This window comes from Abramis brama (genome assembly GCF_963993115.1).
Source record: "Abramis brama genome assembly, chromosome: 11".
In the NCBI taxonomy this organism is placed as follows: Eukaryota; Metazoa; Chordata; class Actinopteri; order Cypriniformes; family Leuciscidae; genus Abramis; species Abramis brama.
Genome location: NC_139973.1, coordinates 11,240,103 through 11,262,555, shown reverse-complemented (window position 1 = coordinate 11,262,555; position 22,453 = coordinate 11,240,103). Strand labels below are relative to the sequence as shown.

The following is a 22,453-nucleotide window of genomic DNA, read 5'->3' as shown; positions in this document are numbered from 1 at the left end:
TATTTTACAGGGCAATTTTTTACAGTCAAACAATTAATGCACCTTTTCTGCTCAGTTCCTGCTAATCAGTTGTGTACATTATGTACATAGACTAACCACACGCTTTACATTTGCTACAAATTAAGTTTAAGGTTTGCGTTGGGTAAGATTAGGGTAGTCACTCTTGCAAAAATGTTGGATGATACATCATCCTGTTGTACATGCTAAACTAATCTCTAAATATGTTACAATTTAGCAGTTAATATACGTTTTTCATTTGGAATTTGGTTTCCCCCATCCTTGAACCCTATAATAGTTAAACAGCTAATTTACAGTGGGTCCTATATTTCTAGCTGCGATCACCCCACACTACTGCTATTAGTGACAGCATACCAGTACAACCTGACTTATTTTTATAAGTACTAATTGGGTAGACAGCAACCCTATTAGGATGCACATCTCCTCGGGAAATCGATTTCTTGATCTGCGGAGACTGGTGCGAGTGAGAGCGAGCGCGTAATTGTACGGAGGGCGGGGGAAGCGCGAGACAGACATCCCGCGGGTGGAAGCGCCTTTTCCTCACAGAAATCGAACAAGTGAGAAACTGTTGCTTCTTGATGATATCTAAACAAAGAAATCGCCATATCTGACTTTTAAATAGTAATTTGGCTACTAAATAATATTTTACAAGTGCCAGTAGTAGTTTAATGATAGAGATATTAAACGATAGAAGTATGAGTGTTTAAAGTGAACTGACTTGAAGACGCTGCAAAGAAGCAGCAAAAGGAGAAGACGGGGTATTTCAAGCTGACAACAGTCTGAGCAGAGTGACCGTTAAAGAAAACCCCGAAGGCGCGAGATTCTCTGACATATTCTGAGCCGTTCGCGCACGCGAGAGGAGCTGCGCTGTCGTGCGGAGTTACTCATCAGTTTTCATATTTCTCTGGGAAATTATAAGGTAGGCAGAATTGTTTTGCAGTTGACATTTGTTCTTCAGAAATGTTTTACAACTTTTAGTATACTATTCTTTAGAATTTCTCAATTATTTGCCTTTTAGTTGGCATCAGAATAAAAGAAAAATTATTTCAGGAAATAAATATTTGATTTAATTAGCATCCTGCATTTACCATACAGAAGTTTAAAGACATTTGAGTGTAAATGGGCAAGACCTGGAAACAAGTAGCTGACACAACATTGATTGTTATCTGATTATTTAAATGAAGAAATCTGTGATGATAGGCTACTGTTTGTAGTTTTGGAGAGGTAGGCTATGTGTCTGTTATGTAGTAATGTATCAACAAACTCTGTAATATAATAGTAATGACTATTAAAATTATTCATGTAAGTCACTAAGATGTCTTATACATAAATTGTGCCTGTTTTTACTGTAAAATGTTCAGTATTGAACAGAAATAAATAACCTTACATAACCGGTTTTCTAATTCATCTAATTTAGCTTTTTTTTATGTTTCAACTCAGTGAGAAACATGTCAAGATGCCAGAGGTGGTTGATCTTGGGACCTGAATGTCACTCAGCTGAAGTTTGATGAAGACCAGCAGGAATTGTAAATCAACCCGAGTGCTGTGAGCCAGATTTAAAATTATATTTCACAATCCACTTACCATCCGGCTTATAAGACATTTGCAAGCGAAGCATTTAAACCTAAGCATTTGAAAGTTTAAGATTGTCACAAAAAGACAAAATAATTTATAACATGGATTGTTTTTGATGAATCTGACTCACAGTCACAGCTTTCTTCTGTGAGAGGAGGGGCAGAGTTTGTTTAAATGCTGCAGTGGATATGGACTTTTCTGGGAATTCTCCAGAACGCTTCTTGAACTTCTCATGGAAAAATGAGCCACACCGCTGTCACTCCAATAATCTATAAGGAGACATAACCGGCTCACAGCAACCCCTGAGAAATACACATCCACATCACCTGATAGAATCTCCATCCTTGGACAAAATCTGAGACCCCAAATCCCTCATGTTGCTTATATCAGACAAGCAATATATATTTATATGACAATATAAACCTACTGGATCATCCAGAATTGCTGTTCATAGCGATAACTGCGTCCAATGTGTGTCACTCAGAAGAGCGGGTACAGGTTAGAGGGCTGGCTGTTATGATTTTAATGTAGGCTAGTAAATACAAGCAGAAAGATAAAACAGCAGAAACTGAAACTTTGGAACGGGAATGAACACAAACATCCTTTAAGACGTTGTTACATATAGGACATTTGATTCGTTTGTTGCTGAAGGTGGATTTTTCTAGTTCTAGAGACACAAGCCACGTTTCATCGTATCTGACTCCCTCATTAACTTTTCTATCTTACCTTAGTCCCTTTTCCTTCCCAGAGTTCATTCTGGCCGGGGCTGTTTCTTCTAAAGGGGAGGAGGACTTCCTCTCTATTGCTGCCTCACGCCTCAGCCGCAGGAAGCGCGTTATTGGCGCGGCAGTGGGCGTGGCCATGGTACTGGTGCTACTGGTCGCTATTCCACTATTGGTCCACAGCACCAAACTGGGTGGTTCTGGAGGTGGAGGTACGCATTATGAGATGCTTGGAAGCTGTAAGATGGTCTGTGACTCTTTAACGCCGACCAATGAACTAACACCGGTTTCGCCGCCTCCTCACGACATACCTGGACGCAGAGGGGGAGGCAAGTCAGGTTTTCGCGGAAACCCAGGCCCACCAGGCCCACGTGGGCCACCTGGAGAACCAGGAAAACCAGGTCCGCCTGGACCCCCAGGTCCAGGCCCGGGGGGATACGTCCCATCGTTCTACAGCCCCAAAATAGCCTTCTATGCTGGTCTGCGCAAACAGCATGAGGGGAGCGAAGTACTCAAGTTTGATGATGTGGTGACAAATGTAGGGAATTACTATGAGCCTACCACAGGCAAATTCACCTGCCCTCTTCCTGGAATCTACTTCTTCACCTATCACGTGCTCATGAGGGGAGGAGATGGAACTAGCATGTGGGCCGACCTCAAGAAGAATGGACAGGTAGGAGATGTCTCTCTCTCTCTCTCTCTCTCTCTCTCTCTCTCTCTCTCTCTCTCTCTCTCTCTCTCTCTCTCTCTGTGTGTATGAACACAAGGAATGTGTGCCATTTAGAGCTTATTTGAGGATGCCTTTTAAATTCCAGTTCAACTCCTGAATCAGACTTTGGCTTGACAAACCCTGTTTCAAAGTTTAAAAAAAAGGTCTACAGAGAGATAGAATAATAGATAGTTAGAATGATAGATGGAATGACAGAATGATATTTAGACAGGCAGACGGATGTATTGCCATAAACTGAATTACATAATCAGACCCTGTGTTGAATTATAATCCAGTTAATTCCTCTTCCTGTCATTCCAATTTAAGTTTCTGTGGGCAATGACCAATTCAAATTCAAATTCCAACTTGTGTATAAAGAGACCAAATTCTTAGTGTTGCATATCCCTGGTGAAAACAGCATTTGGATTCACTCTACCCAAAGGTAGAGTTTGCTAACTAAGTTTTTAGAGGCGCTTTAACTAGACAAAGGTCAGACGTGAATGAACTGTATTAAAAACAAGAGTCTGATTTGACTGAAATATCAAACAAATATTAGATTCACCGAGGTAGGGATTAAGGAATACGTTTAACATTCAAATAGGATCCAGTAAGGCAGCTGCTCAATTATTCAGCAGTCATTTTGTCTGTCTATCACTTGTAGCCTTACTGAAGATACCTACAGTGGGAAAAAGGACAAAGCAAACATTAAACAATTAAAATGTTCAGTTTTATAAGAAAATGAAGACTTACAAAGAGCATAACATATCAAAGCATATCAAATGGGTTCAAATGTGATTTGAGATGTGCCTTTTATTGAGAAGTCAATTTGGGTCTGTTTAACAGAGCTTTTAAATGAATACATTTTGCATAGTCAGAAACAACATTAGGTTAACAGTTTCTAATGAAAAAAGGACATTCATAACGCACAAACAAGCAAACACTGTCTCTTTGTCTCTCTCCGGAGTGGAACGGAATGCAACAGCTGGAGACAGTCCTCACAGGACCCGTGGATTTAGAATAAATGGAAAAAGTGAGGGGAGAAAAAACCTCTCCATCTGGTGAAACATGACACGGATCTGGGATTCAGGCTCTCTCAACTCAGCCGCTCAGTTTTGATTTTTAGTAGTGGAAAAGAAAGCGGGGATTATCCAAGAGATATAAAAAAAATTCCCTTGGCAACACTTGTTTACATACACACTGTGTCTCTTTCTTTCTCGCACACACACATGGTTTTGTGACAGATATATCAGACAGGAAGTGATGAAAACCCTTTAATGAGTCTGTAGCAACCTGTCAGTTCCCTTCAACACATAGCCATTAACATGACATAACACCTGCCATCAATGCCCCATGTCTGTTCATCATATATAATCCAGAACAAAAGAAAATGAATCCACAACTGGTATCTGTGAAATAAGAGGTGGAACTGGTTATTTTCAAAAGCATATGAGCCATCTCAGCTAAATATATTGATTCAAATGCACACGCTCTGCATGTAAAGCCAATCTCAGAATCACATTTTAAGCCAGTGAATTCTTTTTTTTTTTTAAACTGATGAAAATATATATTTTTTTACATTGGTCCAATAGAATCAACAGTAAAACGAAAAACCACCTCTGCACTAAACATCAAATTAGTGTTTATCATACTGTAAAAATGTTTTGTTAGGTAACCTTAATGCATTCCAGAAAACATCTAAATTAACTGGTTAAATTTACATAAAAAAATATTACATTAATATGACTAAATAAATCAAAATTCATTGGTTAACCAATTAAAATATTTGTTTCTGTTCAGATGGAAATCTCAATGGAAAAACTGATTTTACTTGTTTAATTTAGTTGACTGTTATAGCAGATCAAGTGACCTGAATTGACTTTATTGAACAATAGCAACATTAATACAGTATCAAATTTGTTAAATCTGTTATGGACTGATAAAACAGTCTATCTGTTACATGACATAGAGGAGCAGATTGTCTCTGCCACTCATATAAAACCTTTTATTGCTGAATATACAATAGCAGTTGTGCTGTGGCCCATAACCAGGCTTGGGGATTCAACACAGCCTCCATTAAGTGGAGGACAAGATGCAGAAAATGAGAAGATGAGGAAAGTAAGCTTAGGCAGTGTATGGCATGCATGTTGTATTGCATATATTGTCATTCCAGTGATCTCCTCTTGTGTTAAATCATTCATGTCTTTAAGATGAGATTCCCTCTTTTCCACCTGGGCCACACAAACACACACACACACACACAGCCACACTCTGCCACTCAGCCAATCTCTGCCCTTCGATTAATTATCTCTCCCCTTAGCTAAATTATTTAACCCATCTCAAGGTCCTCTCAAAGTATTCTCATAAACATACACAACCGCACCACGTTTGGGTTGCTCTTAAAGGGATAGTTCACCCAAAAATGAATTTTATAGTTTGAATAAATAGTTTAAATATTATTTCTCACCTAAAACAACAGTGACATGGGCAGGTTTTTCAACACTTTCCACTCCAAAATTAAAATAGTGTCATAATTTAGTCACCATTAAGTCACTAATGTTGCAAATGTACTTTCTTTTGTGGAATACCAAAAAAGATATAAGTGTTTTTTGTCCACACAATTGCCAATCAATGGGGTTCAGTGTTGTTTTGGGCCTCACTGACTTTCATTGCTTTGACAAAAAATATGTTTTTGTTCCACAGAGGAAAGAAAGCCATATAAGTTTTGAATGACAGAATTTTCATTTTAGAGTGTAAACTGTTGTAAAACCTGCATGCCCATGTCACTGTTGTTTTAGGTGAAAAACAATATTTACACTATGGGCCCTATTTTAACGATCTGAAACGCAAGTGTCAAAGCGCAAAGCGCAAGTAACTTTGTGGGCGGGTCTTGGCGCTGTTGCTATTTTCCCAGCGGAATAAATAACTCTTGCGCCAGGCGCAAATCTAAAATGGGTTGGTCTGAAGTAGCTTCATTATTCATAGGTGTGGTTTGGGCGTAACGTGAAATAAACCAATCAGAGCGTCATCTCACATTCCCTTTAAGAGCAGACGCGCTTTGCTCTAAAGCGGATTCCTATTATAACGGCGGATTTGCCAGGCGCGCGCCAGGAGCGGTTCACAGCCAAGGAGAGCAACGCTCTCGTCAGGGACGTTGGGGATGGAGAAACCCACCCAAATTAACTTCGGTTAAAAAGGTGTATGATAATTTGGGTAAATGTGTAAGCTAGATGTATGCTTTTATAATAAATTGTCTATCTATCTATCTATCTATCTATCTATCTATCTATCTATCTATCTATCTATCTATCTATCATAATAATGTATGATTTGCAAAAATGAAAACTGCTGCTTCTGTGTAGATGAGAGAATCAAAGTGTATGCGCGTTGTGCACACGCTACATTCATTATGGCCAAGCATGCGCCCTTAAAATAGCATATGAATAACATGCACAACGCGCCACTGACTTTAAACTATTTTTTCCTGGTTAGTGGCGCAATTGTTTTCTAAACCTGCAAAATAGCATGAAGGAACGTTTGCGCCGGAACACGCCTCCTTTTTTGCGCTGAACCGCCCAGGGAGCGCAAGTTCATTCCCTAGTTTAGCGACGTGCTTCTGTGGAGGGAAAAGCGCGCTTTGCGCGGGTGCAAAATAGGAATGATACATGCGTCAGTGTACAAAGTCAATTGCGCTGGGTGCAAGATAGGGCCCAATATGTATTATAACTATTTTAAAATGAAATAGCAAATGAAAAAAGGAGAAATCTAAAAGTGTGAGCCCACCCAGATGAGGAGGGCGTGCGATGGGAGGTGGAAAGATGGTGTGGGATGATAGAGAGATGAACGGAGGAGAGGAAGATGGATGGCTAATCAGAGGAGAGCCGACAGAGAGGTCGGGAGAAAGTGTTACTGCGAGGCCAGAGACACAGACAGCATCAGATCAGTGTAAGTAAGATAGATGAGCAAAACGACAGAAAGTGTGAGCGCGTGTGAGAGAGAGAGAACGAGAAATGACTACTGACCTCATTGCAGGTCATACACTTGCACAAGCTGCTACTACAAACATAGTCTATGAACTTCTATCTAAAACAAGTAGATTCTAACGCACTTTGAGACAAGCAAAAATCTGCGGCCTGTAACTGCAGCGAGATCATGGCGGTTAGTTTTATTTTTAGAGAACTGAATATTAATTTATTTATGAAATGCCACTTATTAGTTGAAGTTTGGCTCCTCATGGCAGGAATAGATTGCATGGGGCTGAATAAGAAACGAAAACAGCATCATGAGGGGTGCAGCAGGGAGCTCAACATCCACAAATTAATGTCACTCAAGCAGAATACCCAGCCAATTTGCTTCTCATTACAAATTCTATTAATTAAATCAGTAATTGATTCTTGGCTATGTAAACATGTCTCTTCTCATCCCACAGTATGACTATCATTATACTTCAGGTTCAGCTTTAGCACTTCACCTCCCTGCCACTTTTGAAAACCTCTCTTTCTCTCTCTGTGGTCTCGTCAGAGTAGCGCAGCACTAATTACGGTGTGATGCAGAGAAATTGTTAGAAAAGCCTCAAACATCCTGTCAATTACACAGCAGCTAATGAGTTTACATCCTCCAATTAATTAATTAATACAGTTAATGAGGTAATCCCACAGTACCTTGACAGGCTTTTGCAGCTGTTGCAATAGCACTTGTACACCCGTTTTCCCTGAATGTTTGCACTTTCTCTGCCTCTGTTTTCTTCTTTCATATCTCTATCTCTCATTTCCTGTGCTTTCGCTGCCCTTTGAATGGCCAAAGGTCGGTCTTAAAAAAACTATGAGATTAACTTAAGTGTGTGTTTATAAAAGGCCCATTCAGGAGAGAACATACTGTACAAAACACACATGTACATGAACCTGCTGCTGCACGGCATTATTCTCAAGAACAGCCCTTTTTACCCGTTTTTTACCAAGGACATATACTGAGAGAAGCACACTTGAAGCATTTAACCTTGAAGCAGGATGGGGAAACGAGAAGGACAGGACAAAAGAATTATGAGATTCTGCTTGGAAATTATTGTAAATTTGTTTGGGCTGTTTAGGAGGAAACAATTTCATACTTATATTGGCTCATTAAATTTGTTCTTTTCATTCATTTCTTGTTTTATCTCATGGATGTAGCAGTGTCACAGCTGGTTGGCAATCCAACAAAGACCGTTTGCACAAAGACTTGCACATATTGTCTGATAACATAAGAGATGGAAAAGAAGAAAGACCCTTAAAACTGAATGTATTCTTCATATCCACTTTTGATTGTCACAAAACTGGTCTTTCTCAGTTCCCCTGTATTTCATTTTATGAATTTGTAAAATGAAAAACACTTGCATCAGAAAAGCTAAATCAGTCATATTAGCCTATTAAATGTTACTCAGAAACAGGGGATTTGTATGAATACAAAATTACAGGAGATAAATGGTTCATTCATGAATTCATAAATCACAATGTTAACCTTTAGCAACATAACATGATATATTCTGAGGTTACACACTGTTACGTTACATGCCCTCTATTTGAGAGGACTGACATTCTAAAATATTAATTAGTAGTAGTAGTATTATTATAATTATCATTATTGATAAGAAATTTACTTAGTCATGAAACTTTATGAATATTATATACAGCATAGCTTAGTACACAGGTATTTTTTTTATTATTATTTTTTTTTTACAGAAATGCCTTAAATACATTTTTGTACTTTTATGAATTGCCAAACAAATACAATCCAAAGTAAAATATTTTAAAACAAATAAACTCTTGAAAAAAGAAAATAGATTGAAAAGTAGCTGTAGGCATGTGTCATGTTTATTTTATTGGCTTTCATGAAAGTCAAGTAAAATAAATTACATTCACAACCAAATAAAATAAATTAAGTTCACAACAAATGCGTTCTGTGTAGTCTATTACTTTCACTTCTTGCAATTGGTTGTTTTATTTGGCTCTTGAATTTATTTAACGAATAGCCTATGTTTACATTATCATCACTCTTTTCTGTCAGAAGCTGTATAGTTTAAACCGAAGACCTGCTATTTAATCTGATAACGGGTCCTTGAAATCACTGGGGGAAAACAACACAATGTAAATTTAATAAAACACAACGTCCATATCGTTTAGACAGTACCAGCTAGCTATAGGCCTATCTATTTCGCACACACACTCGTGCGCGCGCACACACCCAGTTAATAGTTAGTGACTCCATTTGACCGGTGGTCGGTGCGAAGCTCCGTTTATTGTGATACAGTGGAGTTATTGAGGAGTGGGTCCCATTAGGAGCAACAGCCGAGCCACAGCGCCGGGCAATTACCGATCCAGCGAGGCCCCGACGCAGACCCAGGCCTCCCGCGGGACCTGCCACCTCGCGCCGTTAATCAATCCGATTTAGACTGGACAGGGACACGCGCCAACACGAGACGCTCAGTGGAGACACGCGCGTGACCTGCATTTTATTACGATTCCCGTAGAAAAAGATGGATAGATGGTGCAAGGAATGAACAGATACGGGGGAAGAGGTGGAGGGAAAAGAAAGATGAGGGGGAAGACAGGGATAATTAATGAGTAGATGTGAGAAGAATTAAGCATAAATTCAAGAAATGTCGATCACTTGAAGACGCGACTGAAATGCATTTGAAAAGCATTCTTCAAAAGTACAAAGTATTATACTCTAGAATTAAAAAGATAAATATTTTATAGATTGTTTTATGGTAGCAGAGCTTGATAGTGAGAAGTAGCCTATAGGCTAGATTAATCTGAATTATACTCATTAATTATACATATGAATGGAAATATTAATAAAGCTTTGGTTCTTCTACTAAGATCATGCATTAATTAGCAGTGCAAAAATTAGGCGATGTTTGAAGCTTTAGGCATTAATCAGTGTTTTGACATGAATGGTTTAAGACAAATGTGTTGATTTTAATGTTGACCTTTAAAAAATAATGACCTGTTAGTGCTTTTGGTTATTCTTTATTTTAAGGTGTACTATAATATCAATTAACCACATGTTGCCTTTACTATGGGGTCAGGGTTAGGATTAGGTTAGTGGCATGTAATTAAGCACAATTAATAGTAATTACAACTACATGTAACATATAACAAAGACACTGAAATGAAGTGTTACTGTGCTTTTTTTATAGGCTACTCCTCCCTGCTTTCCCTTCAACCACTTGAGTGTTTTTCTCTTAGCATATATATAGGGACTATAGCAACTAGTTACATTGTACTTATTCCAAAAAGTACTGAGTAATATTAATTAACTACATGTACAATAGAGTTAGGGTTAGGGTTTGGTTTAGTTACTTGTAATTACACATAATTTACTGTTATTACTATAGTAAGTACATGTAGTAATGTGTAATTATGTCACCTTAAAATAAAGTGTTACCACAAATAAAATTACATGAGTTTAACAATTTAACAAATGTGTACATTTGTGAATGACTGAAGACCTCAGTATTTAACAGCCTTTCCAATAAATTACACACCACACACATACAAAATGCAGATCAATAAGCCTTATTCCCTTGGCCTGTCTTGGTCTTTTGTTCCCTCTGTATATCCTACTTAGGGAGGAGATGAAAAATCATAAGACAGGAGGGAAAGAGAGATAGAGAGAAAGACAGACTGTTTTTTTATACAGTGAGGAAAATAAGTATTTGAACACCCTGCTATTTTGCAAGTTCTCCCACTTAGAAATCATGGAGGGGTCTGAAATTGTCATTGTAGGTGCATGTCCACTGTGAGAGACATCATCTAAAAAAAAAAATCCAGAAATCACAATGTATGATTTTTTGTAACTATTTATTTGTATGATACAGCTGCAAATAAGTATTTGAACACCTGAGAAAATCAATGTTAATATTTGGTACAGTAGCCTTTGTTTGCAATTACAGAGGTCAAACGTTTCCTGTAGTTTTTCACCAGGTTTGCACACACTGCAGGAGGGATTTTGGCCCACTCCTCCACACAGATCTTCTCTAGATCAGTCAGGTTTCTGGGCTGTCGCTGAGAAACACGGAGTTTGAGCTCCTTCCAAAGATTCTCTATTGGGTTTAGGTCTGGAGACTGGCTAGGCCACGCCAGAACCTTGATATGCTTCTTACAGAGCCACTCCTTGGTTATCCTGGCTGTGTGCTTCGGGTCATTGTCATGTTGGAAGACCCAGCCTCGATCCATCTTCAATGCTCTAACTGAGGGAAGGAGGTTGTTCCCCAAAATCTCGCAATACATGGCCCCGGTCATCCTCTCCTTAATACAGTGCAGTCGCCCTGTCCCATGTGCAGAAAAACACCCCCAAAGCATGATGCTACCACCCCCATGCTTCACAGTAGGGATGGTGTTCTTGGGATGGTACTCATCATTCTTCTTCCTCCAAACACGTTTAGTGGAATTATGACCAAAAAGTTCTATTTTGGTCTCATCTGACCACATGACTTTCTCCCATGACTCCTCTGGATCATCCAAATGGTCATTGGCAAACTTAAGACGGGCCTTGACATGGGCTGGTTTAAGCAGGGGAACCTTCCGTGCCATGCATGATTTCAAACCATGACGTCTTAGTGTATTACCAACAGTAACCTTGGAAACGGTGGTCCCAGCTCTTTTCAGGTCATTGACCAGCTCCTCCCATGTAGTTCTGGGCTGATTTCTCACCTTTCTTAGGATCATTGAGACCCCACGAGGTGAGATCTTGCATGGAGCCCCAGTCCGAGGGAGATTGACAGTCATGTTTAGCTTCTTCCATTTTCTAATGATTGCTCCAACAGTGGACCTTTTTTCACCAAGCTGCTTGGCAATTTCCCCGTAGCCCTTTCCAGCCTTGTGGAGGTGTACAATTTTGTCTCTAGTGTCTTTGGACAGCTCTTTGGTCTTGGCCATGTTAGTAGTTGGATTCTTACTGATTGTATGGGGTGGACAGGTGTCTTTATGCAGCTAACGACCTCAAACAGGTGCATCTAATTTAGGATAATAAATGGAGTGGAGGTGGACATTTTAAAGGCAGACTAACAGGTCTTTGAGGGTCAGAATTCTAGCTGATAGACAGGTGTTCAAATACTTATTTGCAGCTGTATCATACAAATAAATAGTTAAAAAATCATACATTGTGATTTCTGGATTTTTTTTTTCCGATTATGTCTCTCACAGTGGACATGCACCTACGATGACAATTTCAGACCCCTCCATGATTTCTAAGTGGGAGAACTTGCAAAATAGCAGGGTGTTCAAATACTTATTTTCCTCACTGTATATATATATAATTTATTTATTTATTTTTATTGTATAGTGTTATGAATGCTTTGGCAATGTAAAGATTTCTTTCTCCATGCCAATAAAGCTATTTTTAAGCAATTTTTTTTATAAAGCTAATCTTGACTCTTTTGAAAGAGTGCCATGTTTACAGAGAGATTAAAGGATTTAAAGGGGAAGTTGTGGACTGCTGTGATATTATAAAGTTAAAGCTTTAGAGCTTAAATGCAAATAACATAAATGCACTCCATAGGACAACACAACATTTATTTCCATCAAAAGGTGCATACATTTTTGGTCAAGATCTTGTATTGACAATGCAAAAGTCCAGCACTCTGTAAAATCTACTCCAGCACATCCCAAAGACTTTCAATGAATTTAAGGTCTGGACTCACAGGTGCCAATTCATGTGTGAAGATGATTCTTCCTGCTCCCTCCCAACCATTCTTTCACAATATGAGCCTGATGAATCTTGATGTTGTCATCCTGGAATATGGCCATGATGTGTCTTCCTATACGGTTGTTTAAGAAATGAAAAGCTACACACTCCATCAATTAGGATTAGAAGAACTGTTGCCACATGCTATGGACATAATAATCACTGCAATAATGATCCAATATAGACTCTTAAGCGTTTGCCTATTTAAATCTAAACAGGATTTATTTTGTTGTTGTGTTATTTTGTCGTCCTGATTATTGTTCCTTTTATCCAACATTAAAACCATTATTCTCTCTCTCTTTCTGTCTTTCAGGTGAGGGCCAGTGCGATCGCTCAGGACGCAGATCAGAATTATGACTACGCCTCTAACAGTGTGATCCTGCATTTAGATGTGGGAGATGAGGTCTGTGTGCAGCTGGATGGTGGAAAAGTACATGGAGGAAACACCAACAAATATAGCACATTCAGCGGCTTTCTCATCTACCCTGACTAACAAACATACAAAAACACAAATACAATATCACATATTTAACTCCCTCACATCAGACTGATTGATAAACTAAAACATTTGATTCATGTGATACAACACTTGATATAACATCAAGAGGAAACATTGTAAAATTAACTTTAAAGCTGAAAGTATACTTTCCGATTATAGCTATAAAGTCATCAGCATTGACAATTTAATTTAATTCTAGGGAAAACAGTATTTTCAATGAGGGAAAAAAAAGGCCGGGAATTGATTTTATCCACCGGCAGTTGATTGGATTGTAAAAAGTGGTCTCTCTGTGACAGGTGTACAATCTAAAGATGATAAACAGCTTACTAAATATAATTTAATTCAATGAATTATAACAACATGCATTCTCTGAAAACAAATCTTAATAGTTGAGAACTTTTTACTTCTTCATTGTAACCAATTCATGAACCATATACAGCCAAAAAATGGTTCTGAAAAGAAAATATTACTTTTCTCATTTCGCAAGCTAGAGCAAGTTATGTTTTAATGAAAGATTACGTAGACAAACATGTTTTTTCTTTGGAATATATTGTACACCGATGAATCGATCACTAAAACACCATGAATGTGTATTAAAAAAGTAAACCGGGGTCAGCTTCGAAACATTGCTAACAGTCCTCTTGATGGTGTATTTACTACTTTTTAATTTATTTTTTAACTTGAAAAAGACTGGGGCTTAATTGTTTTATTTTGAGCCCACCAATGGTGAACAGTATGTTTATTAAGTTGATATTTTTATTTTAGATAATGTTATGCTGCAAAATGCCTTTTAAAATCTTGTGTGCAAAGCTCATCCAGATCCATATAGCATTAGGCTGAAAAAAAGAAAACTACCTTTAAGGATTACCTAATTATTTTTGTTGCACTTTATGAGATCTCCATCCTCTGCATCATGTGTATGTGTGTGTGTAACTTGGAAAAAGTTATATGCATTCCATGGCATGGAAACTGTATGTTTTTAACCTCTATGTCTACTAAGTATGTACACAGTGTTTATACTGGAGAAATTTTGAGACTATTGTGAAATTATAGATATATAGATATATATATATATCAATTACTCACTTTCTGTATAGTGGCACAAACCTCCTGTAGGATCAGTTGTTAGTAAACATTTACAGTAAAAGTGACCTGATCCGTGTGTGTGTGTGTGTGTGTGCGTGCACATGTATCGGCAATTTAAGGTTTTAAGTGTGTCCATATCAATAAAAAGTGTTTGAAATTTGCTTCTAAATATTTTACTTGTAGATTGATTGCTGTTGTAAAGCCTTGCTGTTGTGTAATTTATCATTATTGCAGACTTTTATTCTGGCATGTTAAAGAGTACATGCTGTAAATAAAAAATGAACACTTTCGCGTCTTTATTTTCTGAGTATAACACACATTAAATTGCCAACTAATTGCCTTCCATTTTTAATTAAAGCTGGACATTTGATGATCTAATTAATTTCATTTGAGTTTGTGTATTTGTACTGAATGCCAGGAAAGCCACTTCACTAACCAACACATAATCAATAAATGTCTCCCCCAATTTGAAACTGAGCTCCTAATACTCCTATAAAAAGAACATGTAAGGTTGAAATACAGTTAAAATAGATTTAAATCGCAAACAAAATTAGCTTTCTTTCCATCTCTCGCACACAAAACACCACTATTTAGTGAGGAAGCCACTGACAGTGTTGATTACTATTCACCACCCAGACACAGACACTTTTCCTTGGTAATGAGGGGAGATAGATGGCTGGGCATCCTTTGAAGGACAATAGTAAAAAGGTCAAAGAGATGTTGGCTAGACAGCAACACCAACACTCTCTGAAATTATGATGACTCTGGCAGAAACATGGTTAGGAGGAAGAAAGTTTCACTGTTTGTCAATCTACACTGACATTGCAGGTCTCTACAGCTCAAATTTATTGTGTAAGCAAGGCCTCACAATCACAGTTTAAAATATAATTTGAAAAAGCACTGAAGGGTGAAAGATTCTCACAAACTTATCCTGTTGTCTACATAGACATGAACATGAAAACTTATCCATCGATAGACAATCAGACTGACAGACAGACAGACAGACAGACAGACAGACAGACAGAAAGAAAGAAAGAAAGAAAGAAAGACAGACAGACAGACAGACAGACAGACAGACCGACCGACACAGACAGACAGACAGACAGACAGACAGATAGATAGATAGATAGATAGATAGATAGATAGATAGATAGATAGATAGATAGATAGATAGATTAGGAAAAGTCAAGAGGTAGGCCTATCATATTGATCAGCATGTTTACTGAGCCATTAAATGGGCAGAACATGAGATTAAAGTTGCCAGGTAAGTTTACTTACCGAACCACCAGCACAAAGCAAACCAAACGCAGCACTGACAACTTTACTTTAGACAGCAACGACACCTATTGGATACTTTTAGGTATTGCTAATTGAAGACTGAACTTGAACTTGAAAAGTTCGAGATGGTCAAGTGCATACAGTTTAACAACATCGTAAGTTATTGCATGTATGGGATGTTGACAGACAAAATTTCATTCCTGCTCATTATCACTAGCCATTCAAAATGACTTGCTGTTTACTGGTGCGTGGTATGTAGCCTAGACTGTTATTGAGCGTTAAAAAATCAAGTGATTTGGGTGATTTGCCTTTACATTTTTACAGCTTGAGAGAAATATGAGGCTACTTTGAACCAGGTGGTAGAGGGCCATCAAGGTTACTAAAATACGAGGACTACTACAACAATCTATTGTGCAAAGCTCAATGTGGAGATGTGATTCACTATTCGGAGAAGGGGGTTGGGATACAGGGAAGTCACTGGTCCCCTTTGTCCGCCATTTTGGCTCAAGTGTTCTCAAAGCTCCAAGAGAAGCGTAAACCTAGAATTTGAGCCAGTATGGGGGTCGTTTCATAGTCATTGACTCTAGCAAAATAACAAATGACCGCCAGGGGGCGGTGGGTGGCAAAACTTTGGAGCAGACAAAGATGGCGGTACGGAAGAAAGACGGCGGCCCGAATGTAAAATATTTCGAAGCGTCTGATACCGTCTCGCAGTTCGACAATGTCCGGGTTTGGCTGGGCAAGAATTATAAAAAGGTACCATTCGTTTATTTGTAACCAGCACGAACGGTCATTGAGTTATTTGTGCAGGAAAGGATAGACTCGATGCGGGTAGTCAGAAAGGAGAGGGGAGGGCAGGAAAGGAGATGGAGAGAAATCCAGCTGTTTAAAATCCACAGTCTGACCCGTCTCAGACAATAGAAGATGCTGCATGCGCGTCTTGAGAAAAGTCTTAAGACGTACCCAATAATCGGCTTCTTCTTCAATATCTGATGTCGTTTCTACATCTCTGGCTAGTCATTAGACCTTCTCTAATAGGTTTTAATGAATGGCCTTTCTCTTTTATTCAAGAAGGGCCAGCTCGTGTAACGGGGCTGCGGTATTGGCAGCGCAAGTGCGTGAATCCAGATGTGCAGCCAAATCTCGCGCGCTGTGCTTATAAAAAGCAGCAATGTGATACAGACGATGAGAAATTCACACTCGGATGTGAAGAATATTTCTCTGTATAATTTGCACTTGGAAATTACTTGATACGATAAAACAATGTGTGGAATTCGACAATAGGTTGCAACGAAATCTAATTTCCCGCTAACGAAACACCTCAGTTGCATGAAATTGTTAATGTGAATTATATTATCAGCATTAAATTTGAGTGAAAGTTTGAATTAACATGAATTTGAGCCCCACAGTATACGTAATACAATGTAATGATTGCAACGGTCACAAAAATGAACACAAATATAATTCTGATAAATCAGAATGGCCAAATAATGAATGATTAATCTGCCTGGTTGATGTATTGCTCTGTGACTAATCCTTATGTATGTTCATTTTATTATGGTGTCTAGCTCCTTAAACTTTCTGTGGTTCTTTCTAGTATATTCAAGCAGAGCCCCCCACCAATAAATCTTTGTCGAGTCTGGTGGTTCAACTGCTTCAGTTTCAGGAGGAAGTGTTTGGCCGACATGTCAGCAACCCTCCCCTTACTAAACTACCGGTACTCACACAAGCCTTCTTTCATAACAGTATTGAGTTGAATGCATTAAAGTAATCAGTGCACCATGTAGATTTCTGATGATGCTCTCCTCTCTCCCGTAGATGAAGTGTTTTTTGGATTTCAAATCTGGAGGAGCCCTGTGTCATATTCTGGCTGCTGCATACAAGTTTAAGAGTGATCAAGGATGGTAATGATCCTCTGTCTCCCTCTCTTTCTTTCACTCTTCTTTATTATTTAATTGACACTATAATTATGTAAATTAAATGTAAATTAATTATGAAAATGAAAAATTATATTTTTGGTTTATATATTTATATTTATATACACACTGCTGAGCCAAAACATTATGACATCGTTGATCATCTCCTAAGAAGGCCACATATTAAGGTCTGGGTAGATTAGATGGTAAGCAAACAATCAGTTCTCATACTCAACATGTTGGGCAGGAATAAAGATCTGAGCGACTTTGACAAGCTAGGGCCTAATTGTTATGGCAAGGCAACTGGGTCAGAGTATCCCTGAAATCCCTATTCCTGGCTTGTGTGTTGCTCCCAGTCAGCAGTGGTTCGAAAGCTCAAACCTTTGACAGGGTGTTGGGTGCCCAAGGCTCATCGATGCATGAGGGCAACGAAGGCTATCCCGTCTGATCCGAGCCAACAGAAGGACTACTGTGGTACAAGTCACACAAAATATGAATTATGGCTATGGGAGGAATGTGTCACAATGCACAGTGTATTGCAGACCAATCAGAGTCACTATAATAACCCCTGTCCACCGGTGAAAACGCCTACAATAGGCACGCAAGCGTCGGACCTGGACTGAGCAGTGGAAGAAGGTTGACTGGTCCGATGGGTCCTGTGTTCTTTTACAACCTGTAGACGGCTGTGTACTTGTGTGCCGTTAACCTAGGGAAGTGATGGCACCAAGATGCACTGTGGGACAATAGTAAGCCAGTGGGGGGAGTGTGATGCTCTGGGCAATGTTTTACTGGGAAACCCTAGGTCCGGCCATTAATGTGGATACAAATTTGACACATGCCACCGACTTAAACATTGTTGCAGACCAGGTACACCCCTTCTTGACAATGGTGTTCCCTGGTGGAAGTGACCTCTTTCAGCAGGATAAAGCACCCTGCCACACTGCACCCATTGGTCAGGAATGGTTTGAGGAACATGATGAAGAGATGATGTAAGTGTTGCCCAGGCCTCAAAATTCCCCAGATCTTAATCCAACTGAACATCTGTGGGATGTGCTGGACCAACAAGTTCCATGGTGGCTCCACTTCACAACCTACAGGACTTGAAGGATCTCCTGGTAACGTGTTGGTGACTGAAACCACAGAGCACCTTCAGGGGTCTTGTAGAATCCATGCCTTAGCGGGTCGGCTCTGTTTTGGCAGCATACAGAGGACCAACAGCATATTAGGCAGGTGGTTATAATGTTTTGGCTCATTGGTATAAATATATATATATATAAATAAATCAAGTCCAGTCAAATTTATTTGTATAGCACTTTTATAATGTCTATAATGCCTTAATACTTTACCATAGAGCAAGTTTAGAAATGTCAGTACTATTATTATTATAATTATTATTCCAATTTGTTTTTTAAAAAATCAACAAAATATTTTAGATTTTTATTTTAGGATGATTGTAAAAATGTTTTTCCATGAGACACCATCCTCAGCCACTTATATAGGTTATAGGTAGGATGTAATGTAAAATATATTCATTATGTGGACTACTTAAGAATCTATTAATTTAACATGTATGTTTGCCACTTATTTGAGTGGCTTAATCAGTTGTTGTATAATTTCTCTGACACTTAACCTTATGACACACTCACCAAGAGAGTCGTGATTCGCCTCCATCGTGGTGTCAATTGGTCCTTATGCTCCTGAATAGATTCTGCATGACATTTTTATGTTGCTGCATTTCAACTTTCTATTAGTGTAGTAACCCTGTGGTGTTAAAGTACTTACCAGTGAGACATAAAGTGCCACTTCAATGATTACGGATCAAAAACCTAATTCATACTCATTAGCTGTTCACTTTTGTATTCATCAGGAGGAGATTTGATTTCCAGAACCCTTCAAGAATGGACCGCAATGTTGAAATGTTCATGACTATAGAGAAATCTTTGGTACAGGTGTGTATCAAACGCACAATTTCACACACACAGTCATCCAGTCAGATGAACATTTATTTGCAGTCATCAAATGGTTGGATTTATTAGTATGTGCATATGTGAGACTGAATAATGTGTTTTTTCCTTTGTAGAATAACTGTTTGTCCCGACCTGTGATTTACCTGAGTTCAGAGATCGAGCCCAAGCTACTGGGAAAACTGAAGGACATCATCAAACGACACCAGGTACTTCCAAAAACCATTCGTTTTAGTTGTTACAAAGGCCATCTAGTTATGGCTGGATAATGTGTTTTTAAAAAGTATATTTATTTTGTTCATTTATTCATTTCAGGTTTTTTTTATATTTTTTTTAGCTTTTTATAATATTCAATATGAGTCTCATATAGATAAGAAACATATTGATATCACATCAGACATAGAGAGAGATGTGCGATTACTTGCATCTAAGCAGCATCTCTCTACTAGCATAGAAGCTGTAAGTTTAATAACTTCAAAAACAGTGACATTACAACCTCCTTGTTGAGTAATAAAATGTAGCAATTCAGTTGCGAAGTTAACTTATTAATAAAAGTTACGGGGAAGCATTGACAACAACTTTTTATGTGTGCACACGCACGCAGCACGATCTCCGATCTCTTTGGTGTGTGTGCTTCAGTGAGATCAGTGCATTCATCTAGAACGGTGACATCTTATTTGACATGTATATGTTTGTGTTTTAGGGGTCTGTGACTGAAGATAAGCTTTCTAGCTCACATGTAGTGGTGCCTATTCCTGCTAGTCTGGAGGACGGTACGTTCTGCTGTGTGTTGTTCATAGTGTAAAAATATACATTCACAGTTCACACACATGTGTAGGGTACTATGTGTAGGGTACAATGGGGCTAAACACCCCCCTAGGGTAAAATGTTCCTCTTGTTTTCTCCCAAAATTCATTAAATTTGTCAATTTGTCAAGGCTTTTAGCCCCTTTGTACCCCTCCATTTAAAAAGAAGAATGGTTTTCTGCAGTAATATTGTAATTGGTATGTGTGTGGTTTTCAGAAGAGTGGGTCCGTCCTGTAATGAAGAGAGACAAACAGATGCTGCTACACTGGGGCTACTGGCCTGATAGGTGAACACACACACACACACACACACACACACACACACACACACAGTTCAGGTGTGTATATGAATGCAGGATTAATGTGCTGTGTTCATGATGCAGTTATGACACATGGATCTCAGCCAGTGAGGTGGAGGCTGCTGTGGAGGATCCGCCCACTGCTGAGAAGCCCAGGAAGGTTAGAACCCCCCCCTTACCTCTCTCCATCTGTCTCCAGTCCTTTACCTCTCTTTTTCTTTGTCTCTTTTGTTTTGCACATGCTCTCTCTGCCTTTCATGTTTTTTCATAAAACCACTGATTAGCTGATGGTTATCTGAGAAATCCAGCCATTTATCACCTGTGTTTGTGTGTGTAGGTTCATGCCAAGTGGATTCTGGACCTGGATCAGTTTAATGAGTGGATGAATGAGGAAGACTATGAGGTGGGAGAGGGAGGACCGAGGAGGAAGAGGATTTCAGCGAAGACTCTCACAGATGAAGTGAGCACTCCAGATGAAAGGAGGGATAAAAAACCCAGCAGTGCCAAAAAGAGGAAACGCTCCCCGTCTCCATCTCCTACCCCTCCACCACAGGAAAGCAAGAAGAAAAACACCAAGAAAGGGTATTTTTTTATACGGAATCTTAAACCATTGATTCTCATGAAACAGTGATATTTGTTTTAGAGAATTTCAGAAATGTATTTATTATTTAAATGTATGAATTATATGAAATCTTATTTTCACATCACAGGCCCAAAGTACCAGGGCCGTATCCACCATAGGAGGAAGTGTCTGCCCTTAATATTCAGATTAGTGGCTAACAAATATGGGGATTTCAATGGATTCCTAAACTCTTATCCCTATATAAATTTAAATATCTTTAAACACAATTTTCAAGACATGTTACATACAGAATATTTTGAAACCATGATAAAATATTGAGAAGAAATGATTTCAGAGATAAAAACGGGGCATCTAAATCACAATTCAGCATTATGTCAGAAAATGCATGAAGCATTTAAAAATACTAAAAGCATGATATTTTAATTTCAATAAAAGTGAAATACTGGAAGAATTTAAGTTTGTGTGCCAAATAATGTTTGGCATTACACACAAAATAGATTTACCTCTATCAAATAATGTATTTAAGATCTGCCATGTTATTTCTTGAAATCAATGAATGCACTGGAAATGTAAAGATGACTCTCTGTGTGTCTTTGTACGAACCTGTGTGTGTGTGTGTGTGTGTGTGTGTGTGTGCGTGTGTTTTTAGACCCACTACACCCTACACTAAGTCCAAAAGAGGACAGAGAGAGGAAGAACAGGAAGATCTGACTAAAGAGTTAGATGAACCCTCACCTGTGCCTGCAGTGGAGGAAGCTACACTACCTAAAACAGGTAAATTCACACACATCTTTTTACCTAACCATTTAGTCTCTATTGTGTGTAATCTTGATATTTGTGTGTGTAGTGACTAAGAAGGATTCAGATTCTACTCCAGTGAAAGGAGGCACTATGACTGACCTGGGTATGTCTCTACAGTAGCTTCTGTCTCTAACACACCTGCCACTCAGACTAACCGAAAGGTGAAGTGTGTCTTTTCTGTGCCATTAATGGCACCAAGTGGAATTGCAAAAATAAAGGATGTCATCCTATGAATGTCTGCTTAAAGCTGTCTTCGCACATTGAGCTGGAATCGGAGGAAGCATTTTAATGACGAGCACATGAAAAGCACACACTTCAGCTATCTGTGCTAATTAACAATGTATTTTTTTGTACCATAAAGTAAAAGTGTATGTGCAAAATTAATTCAACTCTCAGTTTTTGTTTTCTTCTGCTATCACACCTAGATGAGCAAGAGGATGAATCAATGGAGACTGTAGGAAAGGTATAGCAGCAATT

At 38.6% G+C, this 22,453-nt stretch overlaps 2 protein-coding genes across 2 annotated transcripts in view; both read left to right on the top strand.

The window, feature by feature from the left end:
- Positions 1 to 528: 528 nt before the first annotated feature.
- Positions 529 to 14,617, top strand: c1ql4b (complement component 1, q subcomponent-like 4b). The gene is made up of 3 exons (XM_084127871.1): positions 529 to 937; positions 1,459 to 2,988; positions 13,058 to 14,617. The coding sequence occupies exons 2-3, from the start codon at positions 2,455 to 2,457 to the stop codon at positions 13,235 to 13,237; spliced, it is 714 nt and encodes a 237-aa protein (XP_083983997.1). The 5' UTR covers positions 529 to 937; positions 1,459 to 2,454; the 3' UTR covers positions 13,238 to 14,617.
- Positions 14,618 to 16,230: 1,613 nt separating this feature from the next.
- The window catches only part of smarcc2 (SWI/SNF related BAF chromatin remodeling complex subunit C2), a 16,994-nt gene continuing 10,771 nt past the window's right edge, over positions 16,231 to 22,453 (top strand). Inside the window, exons 1-12 of the mRNA XM_084129469.1 lie at positions 16,231 to 16,363; positions 17,205 to 17,324; positions 17,426 to 17,511; positions 19,391 to 19,472; positions 19,604 to 19,696; positions 20,191 to 20,260; positions 20,511 to 20,580; positions 20,677 to 20,752; positions 20,930 to 21,174; positions 21,825 to 21,949; positions 22,023 to 22,079; positions 22,402 to 22,439. Coding sequence (XP_083985595.1) covers positions 16,253 to 16,363; positions 17,205 to 17,324; positions 17,426 to 17,511; positions 19,391 to 19,472; positions 19,604 to 19,696; positions 20,191 to 20,260; positions 20,511 to 20,580; positions 20,677 to 20,752; positions 20,930 to 21,174; positions 21,825 to 21,949; positions 22,023 to 22,079; positions 22,402 to 22,439 — 1,173 coding nt within the window. The 5' untranslated portion in view covers positions 16,231 to 16,252. The remainder of the gene's footprint in view (positions 16,364 to 17,204; positions 17,325 to 17,425; positions 17,512 to 19,390; positions 19,473 to 19,603; positions 19,697 to 20,190; positions 20,261 to 20,510; positions 20,581 to 20,676; positions 20,753 to 20,929; positions 21,175 to 21,824; positions 21,950 to 22,022; positions 22,080 to 22,401; positions 22,440 to 22,453) is intronic.